This window comes from Cnephaeus nilssonii (assembly GCF_951640355.1).
Source record: "Cnephaeus nilssonii genome assembly, chromosome: 11".
In the NCBI taxonomy this organism is placed as follows: domain Eukaryota; kingdom Metazoa; phylum Chordata; class Mammalia; order Chiroptera; family Vespertilionidae; genus Cnephaeus; species Cnephaeus nilssonii.
Window position 1 is genome coordinate 58,000,280 of NC_137082.1, and position 16,576 is coordinate 58,016,855.

At 39.1% G+C, this 16,576-nt stretch overlaps 1 protein-coding gene across 1 annotated transcript; it reads left to right on the forward strand.

Annotated features, from left to right (window-relative positions):
- The first annotated feature begins 368 nt into the window (after nt 1-368).
- Nucleotides 369-16,039, forward strand: LOC307106725 (myosin regulatory light chain 12B). Its single transcript, XM_079783396.1, has 4 exons — nt 369-654; nt 10,692-10,890; nt 13,638-13,799; nt 15,535-16,039. The coding sequence occupies exons 2-4, from the start codon at nt 10,707-10,709 to the stop codon at nt 15,705-15,707; spliced, it is 519 nt and encodes a 172-aa protein (XP_079639522.1). The 5' UTR covers nt 369-654; nt 10,692-10,706; the 3' UTR covers nt 15,708-16,039.
- Nucleotides 16,040-16,576: the final 537 nt, after the last annotated feature.

Genomic DNA, 16,576 nt, shown 5'->3' on the forward strand with positions numbered 1-16,576 from the left:
AAAAAAAGAGTACATGATGATTCGGATTGGAGTGCAGTTTTAAAAGGTTTGCCCGCAGACAGGAGCCCGCGCCCTTTTACCTTCTCCAGTATTTCGTGGGACATACCTAAAAAATTCCTTTTACCTGAAGTTCAAATGGAACTAGTCCCGCTGTACTTTTATTGGTTAATTCTGGCAGCCCGGGTGGGCGGTTTCCGACGCCCGGGACCCCTAAACCCGAGGGGCCGCGCCGCGCCCCGCCCCGCCCCGCCCGGGTCAAATTCCAGGCCCAACCCGGCGCCCGCGGAATGCGGAAGGGCGCGGGAACCCGCGGCGGCAGAGGGGGGGCGAGACGGGCGGCGGGGCTGCATCGTCCCCCCCCCCCCCCGCCCACACCAGCCGGGCTGAGGAAGCCAGCGAGAACCCCGGCCGTGCTCCTCGGCCAGCCCCGCTCCCGGCGGACGCGGCGGGCTTCGCTCCAGCCTGACCGAGAACCGCGCCGCACAGCCCACCCCCTTCCCGAGTTGGTTCCCGCCGCGCCTTCCGGTGCGCCTTCCGGTCCGCCTCCCGAGGCAGGAAGTGCAGGGCGCCGCCTCGGTCGCGCCACAGCTCCGCGATCGTCGTAGTCGCCTGTCGTCTGGTGCAGGACCACCCGCGTTCTGGTGTCTGGCGGCGGTGAGTGGCTCTTGCCCCCGCGCGCGACACCCCTTGGGCCCCGTTGGCCCCCGCTCCCTCCCGCCACACGCCGGCGGTCAGACTGCTCCTGGGAGGGGAGGGCGGGGGGCGGGGGGAGCTGTCAGGGTGGGCGCGGAGCCCTAGCCACCGCCCGGCCAGGCCTGAACGGAAGCTCCCGGGCGGGTGAAGCCGGCCTGGGAAAGGCCCGGCTGGGAGAGGTGGCCGGGCTCCCGGCCCTGCGTCACCCAGGGTGACATCACACCTGGTGCCTGCCCCTGCCCCTGCCCCCGCGGGCCCAGTCCGTCGATTCGGTGCTGAGCCCTGTTCTGTACCGCACACAGGGCTTGATCCTTTGGGGGAGACGGGAGTCTAGTGACGCACGGTTCTTGCCTTAGATGGAACGTCCAAGGGAAATATTAGAGAAACGGCCCCGGGTGCTGGTTGGTATAGGCTAAAATGTCATGATGTGCATAGGAGTTGTCTCACTGCATCTTGTAAAGATTTAGTGCATTCGTGTTGATTGGAGAAAAGGATAAATAAAAATCAGGAAGGATTTCAATTGAATTGTGACCTCGTTGAAAGCCTTGGAGTCAGCCCTAGAAGGGAGAATTTAGTATTTTTCTGGCTGGATCGGTGGTAGGAGGTAACAAGACCAAAAGCACCAAAGGTGGGAATTTGTGTCGAGTGGAAAGGACATGGTGGGAAGACGAGCTTGAATGGAACAGAACTGTAACGAATAATAGTTGGAAGTAAAGGTGGGCGGATGGGTAGGTAAATGTGGCCTTTTTATGGATGCCTTGTAAACTTGAGGAAAAATAAAAGATTATGTAAGAGGCATTAGGGAGTCATTTTGGATTCTTCACCAAGGAGGTAATATGAAGAAAGGGTGTTTAGAGATTAGTTTGGCAGCCTTTGTTTAAGATGAAATTGCATTGGTCAGTTGATAAGAAAAGCATTTTAGAATTCAAAAGAACTTTATAGATTGTCTTTCATTTTATGATTGAGGAAACAAACCAAGAGAAGTGAGATAACTTGCCTAAGATCATTTGAGGGATTCACTCGATGCCACCCATTTTCTCTGTAAGCATTAGGTGGACCCTCCTGGACTTCATAACAAAATATACAAGTTTGTGTTTGTTTAGGCTCTGTTGAATGAAACAACTACAATGGCTGAGTCAACATTCATTTATGTTTCAAAAGGACCAAATTTAGACAAGACAAACTGCGACTTTGAAGGAAGGACAATCCTCAGGTCCGGGCTGTAGGGGTTAGCGAAGATAAGTGGACTTGGACCCCCTAAATGAGGCTCGTTATCCCTCTCCCAAGATTCACACACCAGATATCTAGGAATGGTTTTCATTGCCACCAACTTTGGGATCTTCCTCATTTCACACTTGAGCAGTGTGGTGGCATTGCTTATTACTCCCATCTGGCTATGTGTATTTTCATGGTCGAGAATTTCAGTTGCCTATATGCAGGATATATTATAGATTAGTGATACAGGCTCTGGGGCTAGACTTCCTGAGGACAGATCCTGGATCTAAGCTCTACCTTTTTCTAGCTGCATGGCCATAGGCAAATTGATTATTCTTCTTGCCCTGTTTTTCTCATCTAAGAAAGGGGGATAATAGTTTCATCTATATCGTAAGTTGTTGTGAGGATTAAATATGTTAACACATAACATGCTTAGACCAGTGCCTAGCACATATTTAGCACTTGATTATTGGCTATTATTAGTACTGTTTCTTCCAGGTATAAAATAACGGTAGCTGGTAATTTTGGTAAGGATCTCTGCAGGAAGGGTTCAGTGGAGTTTATGCTAATCCATGGGTAGACCATAGAGAAAAGCCTTGTTTTGGGAATCAGATCCAGGTCCTACCTTATATGCATCTGTATATGTAACTATTTGTGATAGGAAGGAAGCATGTTTATGTATTTACGTAACTAGTATTTATTGAGCACCTGCAGTGTGTAAGTCACTCTAGTAGACCTGCAATCCAAGGTAGAAAGGCTAAATGTCATAAAAATGTATATGTAAATGGGCATGGCTATGGAATACTACTAGGCAGTAAAAAAAAAAAAAAAAGAATGAACCACTGGTAGGCGAATCTCAAAAACATTACATTGAGTGAAAGAAGTCAGGCACGTAGAATGTACACTGTATAATTCCATTTATAAGAAGTCAAAGACAAAATGAATCTATGGTGATAGAAATCTGAGCAATGGTTGCCCATAAGAGAGGATGGTTGACTTCGAGGAAACTTTCTGGCATCATGTTAACATTTGTTATTTGATTGGGGTGGTGGTAACATGAGTATACACATTTACCAAAACTTATTTTAAGATCTGTGCATTTCATCATATATAAATTTTATTGTAATAAAACAAAGTTATATAGGAGTTCAAAGGATGGAAAGTTTACTGCCAACTGGGACAATCATAAAATCCATAATGAAGAAATGACATTATTATTGTGGCCAGGTGACTCGGTTGGGGCATCGTTCCGTACACCAAAAGGTTGTGGGTTTGATTCCCGGTCAGGGCACATAACCTATGCAGGTTCCATCTCCAGTCGGGGCAGGTACAGGAGGCAACACATAAATGTTTCTCCCTCTCCCTTCCGCTCTCTCTAAAATAAGTTTAAAAAACAAGCAAAAAAGTATCCTCAAGTGAGTATAAAAATAAATGACAGCATGTGCTAAATATTAAAATTTAACCATGTACTACAAGGAAAGTTTAACTGGTGCTGAGAAAAAAGATGTAAAAATTGAGTAAAGCTTTTGGGGAAAAAAGATATAATTTATTGAATTGATTACATATTTGCCTAAATATGCAGCTTAAAAAAATCACGTCATTAAATATATGAGGTTAATTTTGTGGGGTATTTTGACTTAAATACTAAATTTTTTTTATGATTGCTGTTTTCAAACTGTTGCTCATGTATCCAGTTAGCACAAACATTAGTCTAAACTATGGTAATGAACTTGGGAATCTGTAAGAAATTTATAAAAATAGACCTTGGTGAAGATGACAGTTGAATCAGAAATGATCTTAGGTTTCAGCCCAAGAACTGCTGCTCTCTGCTTTTTTGTGTTCATCCATTCTCAGTCTCACCCTGTGCCTTTGCTCAGAAGTTGGCTTTGCCAAAGGAGATCTCTTAAGCATCCTGCTTCAGGCATCTCTTCTGCCATTCTACTGTAACTTGGCCAAAACTTGAACTTTATATCATCCCTTTGCTCACAAAACCAGTTCCTCTTCCCTCCTTAATAACCTCATTTTTTAGTAGCAACTTTGTGCTACCAGTTTTTCAACCAGTACTTTAAAAGCAAAGTCATTCAAGGACTGCCCTAAAGGAAATTCCAATTAGGAGGCAGGAACTAGCAAGCAAATCAGCATAGGGATCAGCAAGAAGAACAGGATAGTGGTGATGGGAATGTTGAAGAAGGGATGACTGTTGCAGTTAAAAGTGGAACCCACGGAAGTTGGAGACAAATTGAATAGAAAGAATTGACATTTTATAACCAGAAATAGAAAATTCCCTATCCAGTGCAAACTTGATTATGGCCCCTTTGAACTTTTCAAAATTCTGTGGTTATCTCTGACATAAAGGTATGACCTATTTTAATATTAAAGAGACTAAGGAAACACCATGGCTTTATTAGTTTTCTATTGCTATATAACAAGTTATTCCAAAACTTAGCACCTTAAAAAAACAATAAACACTTTCTGAGGGTCAGGAATTCCAGGGCAGCTTAACTAGGTGGTTCTGGCTCCAGGCCTCATGAAGATGCCAGCTGGGTTTGCAATCTTGAAGAAAGATCAACCTCTAAGATGGCTGATTCACATGACTGGCAAGGTGATCCTGACTATTGACAGGAGGCCTCAGTTCCCTGCCACATGGACCTTTCCTTAGGGTTGCATACTACCCTAATAACCTGGTGCTGGTTTCTCCCAGATTGTGATCCAAAAGAGAGCAAGGCAAAAGCTGCAGTGTCTGTTACAACAAAGTCACACTATTATTTTTGCAATATCCCATTGGTTATGAAGGCTAGCAGAATATGTCATTCCAAAATATGCCACTTGGGCATAAATACTATTTTGAGCTAAAGGCAATTTAGAAGCCAAACAAACATAAAAGCAGGACACAAATTTACAAAGGTTTCCTTCCCTCTACCAGGAAGGACAAAGATTACTCTCTGTAGCTAACTTTAGACTCTATCAGTGAAGAAGGACCTGATTTAAGTCTACATGACAAACCTTACCCTTGTTTGCTTTGCTTTTCCTTGTAACCTTCCATAACTAGCTTCTACCCTTCACATATCTTTCTTCTTTTTGTCTTCAGCTGAAGATGATATTTAAGCCTGAATTCTAAGCCACCTCTGATAATTGTTTTTTTCCCTGGATATCTCCCATGTATACATGAGGTATACATGTTAATAAACTCCTCTTTTTTTTTTTCTCGTGTTAATCTATTATTACAGTGGTGTCAGGAAGAACTCAGAAGTGTAGAAGGAAGATTATTTCACCTCCCTTACCGTTTCACAGATCAACAGTCTTTTTTATTGGAGGGGACTACACAAGGACATGAGGAAATGTTGAGGGCCATTTTGGATACTGGCTACCACCAGGGAACAAGTTCAACTCAGGGTACAGGCAGTAACATAAACAAATACTGACTCTGTCAGGAAGATAAGAGGGAATAGTAGGAATTGCTCACTGAACACTCATTATCTACAGGGGAATGCTGGTCAAGTGATTCATATAGTTTTCCAAGATTTCTGAAATTTGTTTTTATTAAAGTAAAATATTCAGGTTTTTAAAATGAATTCAATAATTTAAAAAGGCATTTAAAAGGTCATACCTGGGGGTACTAAATGAACTTCCTACAGACTGCATATATTTTGGTAACTGCCAGTTTGTGACTTCTGATCTACCTAACTTATTTTATAGATGAAAAAAATGAGAACCGGGAAAGCTAAAATAACTGAAGGCCATACAACTTGAAAATGACAGTACTGGAATTAGAATCCTGTTCTCCCGCATCACCATTAAACCATAATGACCAAATTTTAAAAACTAAAGGGAACTAAACGCACAATCAGCCAATACCTTCTACGTAGTAAATGTAGTGATTCTCAGCCTTCAAAGTACATTGGAATTATCTGGTACGTTTTTAAAAAATACTGATTCCTGGGCCCTGCCCATGGACATTCAGTTTCAGTTAAACTTGAGTAGGACCTAGGCATCAGTTTTTTTAAACTTCCAGGGTGATTTTAATGTACAGTCAAGATTAAAAGCAGAAGGTTAACTACTGTGAGAGCCATATTTACTTGCCATATGGTGACAGCAATTAGCTAATTTAAGATACTTGAAGAAGCCTTAAAAAAATGTTGAGGAATTCATACATAGCTGATAGAATATACCCCATCACCATATTCACAGGCTTCCAATAAAGCTATGTAGGCTGAATGATGTTCACAAGCAGTTTCCGCTTATTAATGATTATGGTGCCCATTATCATTAATAATGGGCACATTTGTATTGCAAGTGATTTTGCAATACAAATGTGCCCATTTGATTTGATTTGCACATTAGTATTGCAAGTGATTTTACCAAGTATTTAATTATTTGAATATGTTGATGCCACAGCCACCTACAATACCAGTTTTTGTTGTTGTTTTTTTTATATTCCTGCCCTTCTTATAACCTTTGATTTGCACATTAGTATTGCAAGTGATTTTGATTTGCACATTAGTATTGCAAGTGATTTTGCAAGTATTTAATTATTTGAATATGTTGATGCCACAGCCACCTACAATACCAGTTTTTGTTGTTGTTGTTGTTTTTTTAATATTCCTGCCCTTCTTATAACCTCTGTGAACACTACTTAGGAGCTTAAATTCACTCTATGTTGGAAATTTACAAAAAATAATTAAAAATTTGAAGAGGAAGTAAGAAGTCCTTCCTGCTATTGAGGGTTATTCATTACATCATGTGCTATGTTATATATGGATATTATTTTCTGTAACTGTAGTTTAAGGGTAAGGTTTGGTTGTTTTTTCTTTACGGTTATAGGTTAAACATTAATTTGACTGTCCTAGGTAAAGGTTTCAAGCCTTTACCTATCATGTCAAGCCAAGACTATGACTGATAGGAAATACTGCCGCTTGATCAAACCCAAACTAGGGCTGCTGCACTGCACGATTCCGGAGTGTCATTGGTATTTTATTCTCTTACCATTCCACAGTGCAGTTAGTATTCTGTACATTGGTTTCCCCAGATAGTTTGCATTTATTTGGAAACTCAGTTTGTCTAGATCTGAGTTTGGAGGAAAGTAGCTGCTCAGAAATCAGTGTTGGATTATACTGGTAGTATTGAAAGATTTTATTTTTAATGTGGTAAACTCCAAATATTAGAAGAACATTTCATACAGAGAAAATATATAGATAGAAATAACCTTAAGTAAAGGGGGTTTGACTCCTAGCTTGCCACTAGGTGACCTCTGGCAAGTTATTTAATATCTTTGATCTTCAGTTTTTTTCATTTGTAAAGCAGGCATATACCAGTTAAATTTAATGCATATACTGGTTAAATTTAATGCGTATAATGTGCTTAGCACCTGAGTCACTCAATAAATGGTAGTAGCCATTAGTTGAGTAGGCTTTTAATTCTCTCTCTGGTCTTAAAACATTTTGAGCTAGAAAAATAGCAAGAGCAAAAGTATAGTACACAGGAAACTGCATGGTGCCTTGGGCCCAAACAAGCAGTGTGGTATTGTTGAAGGAAAAGTACAGAGCAGAGAAGGTCTAGAGATGAGGCTGGAAAGGTCATTCTAGAGCAGACAGAGGAGGATCTGGTACACCATGCTTAAGAATTTATACTTTGTCCTATGAGGCAGTAGAAAGCCAAAGAAGATTTTTAAAGGGGGAATGGTAATGTCATAATTATGTTTTAGACACTTCTGGCTGGAATATAAAGGGTAGTTTAGAGGGGACTAAGAAGCAAGGATATTGGTTAGTTGGCTATAGAAATGCACAAAGAGATGATGAGGGCCCAGCTGAGGAATGAGGAAGATGAACAAATCTGAGAAATATTTAAGAGGCAAGGCTTGAATCATCAGGGATAGAGATGAGTCACGGTGACTCCTAGGTTTCTGGTTTGGTCAGTGGGTAAGTGATGGTGCCATTAATTGAGAGAAAACAAAAGGATGAGAAAGTTTAGGAAGGAGAAGATAATTCAGTCTTCAACACAATGGTTATGAGTGTCTGGGATATTCAAGTGGATACCTTTCACAAGCAATTGGATATTTGAGTATGTAACTCAAGGACAGGTCAGGCCTGGAGATAACAGACTTAGGAAACATAGGTGTTGTCAAAACAGTGAGAGTCAGTGAGATCATCCAAGCAAGGCAAAGTCCTGACTGCTAGAACACATGAATATTTAATATAATTGAGTGGAGGAGATAAAGGCTTAGCAAGAAAATGGAGGAGGACCAGCCATAGAACTGAGAGAGATTATGTGGGTCACACCAAGTCAAATACAGCATTTTACATAAATCAGTCTTTCCAATATAATGTTTAGGAGCCTTCCTCATTAGAGTGTAAGGTCTTCAAGGTTGGGAACCTTGCAGTCTCTTTCCATTGGGACAGTTCATGTCTACTGTGACTTTGACTAAGACCAAGAATTTTTGAGGCTCTGAAGAGGAATAAAAAGGTATCAGATATAGCAGAGTGGTCCAAGGAGATTTAGACTGGATTTGGTCATTTGAAAGTAGTTGCAGTAGAGAAAAGAAAGCCAGATTGTGGTGGGTGGAAAGTTAGTGGGAAGTGAGAAAGTGGAGAAAGCCTACTTCTCTCAGTAGGTAAGGAGACCAAGAATAGTAGTTTCTTTGTGGGCCAGAATTCTCTTCAGATTGATTGTTTTGCTACAACTTTGTCTCACATTTTTCATTTTATGTGTCTATATGTATAGTTTTTATAGATACTATATACATATGTAAGTGTACTGTTTTTAAATGAAGTACAGAGAAAAAAATAAACTTTTTTTAAAAGAAATGATGGTATTACTACATTGAGCCTGTATCTGCTCTGTTCAAAACTTCGCCATTAAGCCAAGCTTCAAAACACCCAAGTGGGGTATTTTATAGATTGAAGAAAGAGAAGGAAAAATTCCCTTGCTCAGCCACTGCCATAGCTAGTCATCTGCTTTCACACTAGGTGGCTGCAGAGTTAAAGAACAGTCCCCAAGACCACCCTTATTTCTGACACCAATGGCAAGTGTAGGTTTCCAGGATAACTCAGGTTCAATAATTTGCTAGGATTCACGGAACTCACTGAAAGCTGTTATACCCATGGTTTGGTACAGTAAAAGGATTCAGATTTAAATTATCCAAGGGAAGAGACACATGGTGCAGAGTCCAGGAGTCTTCTAAATGCAGAGCTTCCAATTGTCGTCTCTCATGGACAGTATTGACTTCTGACAGCAAGGTGAGAGAGTATGCATGGAGTATTGCCAACCAGGGACGCTTACTTGATCCTTGATATCCATAGATTTTATTGGAGCTCTGTCACATAGATACAGTTGACTGCTGCACAGCTTACCTCAGTCTCCAACCCCTCGAGAGGTCAACTGATAACACATGACCCAAAACGCCCATGGTAAATCACATCGTTAGAAATCTAGTGTGACCCAAGATCCCAGATATCAGGTGTGACATTTCAAGGGCTTAGAGCAGGCGTCCTCAAACTACGGCCCGCGGGCCACATGCGGGTGTTTTTGCCGTTTTGTTTTTTTACTTCAAAATAAGATATGTGCAGTGTGCATAGGAATTTGTTCATAGTTTTTTTTAAACTATAGTCCTGCCCTCCAATGGTCTGAGGGACAGTGAACTGGCCCCCTGTTTAAAAAGTTTGAGGACCCCTGGCTTAGAGATTACTTCCCAGGAGCCAGGGACAAAGGCCAGACCTTTCTTTGGGCAAAATTAAATTCTTGACTGCACAAGGGCCACGGATTTTTTTTAAACCTAGGTAGTATCTATCTCATAGGGAAGTTGTGAAGATTGAATAGACATTGGATCAAAAAATTACTCTGGTGTCCTTGGATTTTCTGAGGTTATATGTAGTAATAATGGTGGAGCTAAGATTCAGACTCAGAAAATAAAAATTTTAAATTTTTATTTAAAATTACAAATAAAAAATGATGAAAAGTGTTCATTCTTTTTGGCATTTAAATTATTGGTGGCTTTCAATAGAGTATTGGAGGCTACTACAAACACCATGTACAGAGTTATTGGGAAGATGAGAAAACAGAGACAGTTGAGTATTAATCTGAAAGCTTTGTCAAGGGAAATGGGAAATGAAAAGGTAGCAAGAAGGGATGCAAGATTAAAGAACATGTTTTGATGATTTTTTTTAAAAGATGATAGCCTTTTTAACATGTACCATACAGTGACTATACTAGTTTCTTTGTGTATGTTATCTCATTTAATTCTTACGTGCACTAGAGTAGATACTGTGTTTTGCTGTAAAACAGAGTATTGAGTGGGCTTCCCTGCTTTTCAAACCGTGTTTTAAAAATACTGAGGCTCAGAAAGGTTATGCAATATTGGTAATAAAATGGAGGATTGTTGTGAGGATGTAATGAGACAGTCCTTGTAAAAATAAGATACCAATTTTAGAGCCTTTCTCTTTAGGGGAGCCTCATGTCTGCATAACAGTGCTTGGCACATAGTAAGCACTCAGTAAATGCTAGGTTGTTATATATTTTAAAATTAATTCCCACTTAATAATTATGGGTTTAATGAAATTTTAGGAGAAGCTACATCAATAATATCTATTGTTTCTTAATTTCTTCGAAACTGCTTTTTTTTCTAGCCATTTAATTGTCACATTGGAAATAGAGTTTAAATATATATTTATTCCTACTCGAAGTAATAATTCTACATTAAGATATATTTACTCATTAACTTTAGGTATTATAAGTTCTCTTTTTGCTTTATGTTTTATGCATTCTTTTTTGCTTTTGCTTTTTAACTCTAGAATTAAGCAGCCACAATGTCGAGCAAAAAGGCAAAGACCAAGACCACCAAGAAGCGCCCCCAGCGCGCAACATCCAATGTGTTCGCCATGTTTGACCAGTCACAGATTCAGGAGTTTAAAGAGGCCTTCAACATGATTGATCAGAACAGAGATGGTTTCATTGACAAGGAAGATTTGCATGATATGCTCGCTTCTCTAGGTAGACTTTTATATTCTTAATATGCCTGCTTTCAAAAAAGAATAATTCAGCATTCTATGAATTATTTTCTGTGAGATGTTCAAATATTCCTGCCCTGTCTCTAAAGCGTATTGAGAAATGCCTGGGTGGGAGGTGCCATGTTGGGGTTTGGCCAGTCGTAAGAGGATAAGCCTGTAGGGTTGGGGACCTGGCGGGTACTTGGCCAGGCGGCCTCAGTTCCTCTCAGCTCAATACTACAGGTCTACTAGGTGAGCGGCCAGGAGATGGCTAGGTGGCAAAATATTGGAATTTATAACAAAATGTGTAACTAATAATATAGCCAGTTAGTAATAAATGTTGAGGGCAGTTTATAGGTAGGAAGTAACAATGATAAATGATGATAGTCTCGGGAGGAAGGGCATTGCTACTGGAAAAGGGAACACAGGAAAGGGGACTTTCACAATTTTATTTATAAGTTTTTTATAAGAAAAGAAAAAATGTAAAGATAAATGATTTAAAGTAGCCTGGCAGGAGTGGCTCAGTGGTTGAGCATCGACCTGTGAACCAGGAGGTCACAGTTCAATTCCAGGTCAGGGGCACATGCCTGGGTTACAGGCTTGATCCCCAGTAGGGGGTGTGCAAGAGGCAGCTGATCCCATGATTCTCTCTCATCATTGATGTTTCTCTCTCTCTCTCTCTCTCTCTCTCTCTCTCTCTCTCTCTCTCTCTCTCTCTCTCTCCCCACCCCCCTCCTTCTTCTCTGAAATCAATAAAAATATATATTTTTTAAAAAAGTAAACGTAAACTGCCCTTTGTTATTTTTTTTATTATGGCTGTTGTTTTAATATTCCTTCTATGATTTTGTTGTTGTTTGTTTTGATCTTAAAAAGAAGGCCCAAAAGGCTCTCTGTGTTGTGCGCCCAGTCAGCACTAATTTTATAGATTGGAGAAAGGAACAACAAGCCCACTTCTTGATAGACCAAAGTGACTGGCATGGACAGGGTGCAGCTCAGGGCTGGCCTGCAGTTAGGCTCTGCACTCTGGAGTGTTCTTGTGCTGGACTGTGAGCCAGAGAGCAAAGAGAGAGAGATTGTTATATTTTTCCTTTTAGTAATCACAATGCAATTCGTTCCTCTGTCTTCTTTTTATTTTTTCTCCTAACATATTATTTTGAAAAATTTAAGCCTACAAATATAATGAACATGTGTATATCCTTTACCAATTGTTAACATTTTGTGGCATTTCCTTTATTTAGAGTAAGAGTAGAATCAAGATACTGATCTAATTTGTTGAGTTGCAGGTGGTTGGATCCCAGTGTTTTCCACTAAGAATAACTAACTATGTGTACTCTCTGGGCAGGTCACTACTGAAGAAGCCCATTGAAGAAAATTGAGAGACTTAGTTATATTACAAAGATTGAACACTCAAGCCTATATCAGGATCAGAGTACATGCTCACATAATTTATGAGTGACGGTAGTATAAGAAGTTGACTTTGGGGCCTTCTATTTTGGGGAACCCCATCCATTTAAGGCATGTATTTACCTTTCAAATCAACAAATTATATTGTATGCCTTGAATGGATCCACAGGTGTTTAGCCTAAACCAATTCATTATAAGTCCCTATGTCTTTTTGTACCCATGTTCTCTTGACACCTTTGGATTACACTTTAAAAAAAAAAAAATTGCTGCAAGAGAGTTGGATTAAATCTGAAGGTAGACAAGTAGATCATTTTCCTTATTTTTACTTATTCAATGAATCTAGAGATTAATTTTGGGCTAATCTTTGTATTGGTGTGTTGAGTAGGTATGAGTGAAGATTGTAAAGCAGTAAGACAGATACCAACTTGCAATTAAAACTTCACCCAGGTTCCCAGGATTAAAACTTTACATATGAACCATAATTCTAGATTTGACTATCATTAATTGCACTTGGATGTAATATTGAGGTGCCTCCTTAGATATGAATATCTAATTTACAGATGTCCTTTTCATGGAGAATCATACAAACTTAATGTTAGAAGGAACCTTTCAGATACCAAATTTAATCAGTCCCTTTTACAGATTTAAAAAGTAAACCCTAGACACCTGCCACTTTCTCGCAGGTCACACAGCCAGCGGCAGAACTGAAATGCAAACCACTATTCCAGACCTTCTATTCCACTATTCCTTCTAAACCACTATTCCATTCGTTGTTACTCCTACCATATGTGGCCATTCCAGAGGAATTACTCCCAACTTTGAGAGAAGGGTCGGGCACTTCCCTCATTACTGCACTAGAAGAGGGAGAATGCTCTCAGTTGGAACCAAGATTAAGATTTCCATTATGAACAGCACTAAACAAGAATGCAGTTTAGTGACATGGGCAACTGTACCACAATTGGAAATATGAATATTTATATATTTTTTTAATAATTGGTATTAAAATGCCCTGATGGTCTTTTATGTTATCAACATTCAAAATGAATAACATGGCATTGCCTGGACCATAGTTTTAAGTGTTTGTTTTGTTTAAAATAGTGAAAGAAAAGTTATAGAAAGTATCAATAAATGACCAACATTCAACCTAAGCCCCTTTTTATAATGGTGTATCAGAGATTTTTTTGATGTCATAAGTTGTCTTTTAAAATGGCCTTAATTCAGTTAATTGAAAAATTAGTTTCATGTGAGGATGATATACCTTTTTAAATGTGTTGGGGAGAATAACAGAGCAATTATTTGTTGAAATTAGATCTTTGTCCTTAAATTTTAAAATGTGAACTCTTATAGGAAAGAATCCAACAGATGCATACCTTGATGCCATGATGAATGAGGCTCCAGGGCCCATAAATTTCACCATGTTCCTCACAATGTTTGGTGAGAAGTTAAATGGCACAGATCCAGAAGATGTCATCAGAAATGCTTTTGCTTGCTTTGATGAAGAAGCAACTGGTGGGTGCTCTTTGTTTATGTCCTTATTCCAGACTGTTTGAAACATTTTTTAGGAAATGAAAAATATTAGTTGCCCAGCCGGCATGGCTCGGTGGTTGAGTGTTGACTTATGAAACTGGAGGTCAAGGTTCGATTCCTGGTCGGGGCATATGCACGGGTTGCAGGCTCAATCCCCAGTGTGGGGTGTGCAGGAGGCAGCCCATCAGTGATTCTCTCTCTCTTCCTCTCCCTTCCTCTTTGAAATCAATAAAACTATTTTTTTAAAAAAGAAGAAAAAAATTAGTAATGTACACATTTTTTAAAATGAATAAAGGGAAACTATTATTTACAATGGTATAACTGAGAATGGCTAGGACACAGATGTATGTAGGTCATAAAGCTACAGAATTTGTGGTGTTACTCTTTGAATTTGGATCTGAGCTTCCTGAAAGCCAAAGAGGATGTCTGTTAAATAGTAGTTCTTAAATAATAAAAGCAACTTCTTCAAGAGACTATAAATCACACCAGAAAGTATACTATCATGTGCCACATAACAGCTGCTTCGATCAAGGACCGATAGCACAGTAGTGGTGTTCGCACAAGATTATAATTGAGCTGAAAAATTCCTGTCACCCTAGTGATGTCATAGCCATTATAACATCAGAGTGCACACATTACATATGTGTTTGTGGTGAGGCTGGTATATACAAACCTTCTGCGCTGCCAGTTGTATAAAAGTATAGCACATACAATTATGTACAGAACAGAATACTGAGAATGACTGTTACTAGTTTATGTATTTACTATACTACTTTCTTTTAAACTTTTATTGATTGATTGATTATATATAGAGAGAAATATTGATTTATTCCACTTATTTATGCATTCATTGGTTAATTCTTGTATGTGTCCTGACTGGGGATTGAACCTTCAACCTTGTATCAGGATGATGCTCTAGCCAACTAAGCTATCTGGCCAGGGCTATATTACACTTTTTATTGTTATTTTAGAGTGTACTCTTTCTACTTTTAAGAAAAAAAGTTTTCCGTAAAGCAGTATGCTGTGTGTTAGACCAGCAGCAGCCTCATACATCTCGTGTTTGTTGCATCCCTTCATTACATCCTTCATCTTGTGCTTGATTTAATCTTATGTTTGTACAGGCTTGTAGCCTGGAGCAATAGGCTATACCTATAGCTAGGTATATAGTAGGCTATACCATCTAGGTTTGTGAAAGTACACTTGATGTTCATATAACAATGAAATATCCTAATGATGCATTTCTCAGAATGTATCCATTAAGCAGCACATGACTGTAGTTAACAAACTTGAGCTATTAAAATTTTAGGGTTTTTTTTCCCCTTCTCATTTTGAAGTATGTAAAGCCTAGCTATTCACTTTCCTTACTCTCTCATTTTCATCTTTTCTTCTATATTAACCCTACATTTTAACTCAGTACCCACATCACCTCCTCAGATGTACCTTGCACCCTATTCCTGCTTCCCCATTTCTGTCAAAGATGTACCATCACTCATGCATATAATCTGTTAACTAAACTTTTTTAATGATTCAATGTAATATTGTAAAGAACTCTAAAAGTAATAGGAAAACATAATGATATAATTACATGTCTTAGTTCACTATTTTGTTTGTTCAGATATGTATATTCTGAAATATTTTGTAAGATTGACCTAGTGTAGAAATTAACCATTAAAGTTCCAGGAAGTATTCATGGTTCCCTTCCTTCTGTGTCTTCCAGGCACCATTCAGGAAGATTACCTGAGAGAGCTGCTGACAACAATGGGAGATCGGTTCACAGATGAGGAAGTGGATGAGCTGTACAGAGAAGCGCCTATTGACAAAAAGGGAAATTTCAATTACATTGAGTTCACACGCATCCTTAAACATGGAGCAAAAGATAAAGATGACTGAAAGAACTTTAGCTAACACCTTCCAATTACTTTGTCTTACTCTGTTTTATTTCCTCGACACTTTCCCCCATCCTCACAGACCTGTTGCATGCAACTTAGTTCCACAGCTTTGCCTCTTTTTTTTTTTTTTTGATGTATTTATTCTAGACTTTTCTGCCACTTAGCACTTGTATAATCAGACTGCAGATGGGGATAAGGTTGTAAATTGTGTTGAAAAAGAGTTTGCAAATAAAAATCAACCAATGTGAAAGCCCAGGAAAATATATTTGGTATTTCTAGTTTTGCTGGATTTTTACATTTTTATATAATAAAAATGTTATTTTGAAATAAAGATTATGCTGACTCAAATGGAGTATAATGAAAAGTTAAGTGATAGGTGGGGGTAGTCCTATTTTCATATTTTTAACTTTATGTATTTTAGATTTCATAGTTAAACTGATTTTTTCACATATATGGGACAGTGTTCTTTAGAACTTTTAAGTATAGCCCTGCAGGTGGCTCAGCGGTCAAATTAACATCATAATGCAATAAAAACTAGTTAGCCTTTTTTCTTTTTTCTTTTTTCACACTTCCAGGAAGTCAGATGTTTAAACTACTAAATTATAAATATAGAATGTATCTGAGGAAACACTCAACATTTCATTGATCTAAGAGTCTAAGAAGATGAAACGAAAAACTGAAAAAAAGAACCTTTACTGTGTGTAAAGTATTGCACACAGACGATTTTAATTGAATGTTCCCAACAACCTTGTGAGATAGATTTCTACTAGCCTCGTACTCCCGGTGAGGGAACTGAGCTCCGAGTAGTTGAGTGATTGATCAGAGTCACTGTTAGAAAGTGAGAGTTGGAATTCCAACCTGGAATGCCTA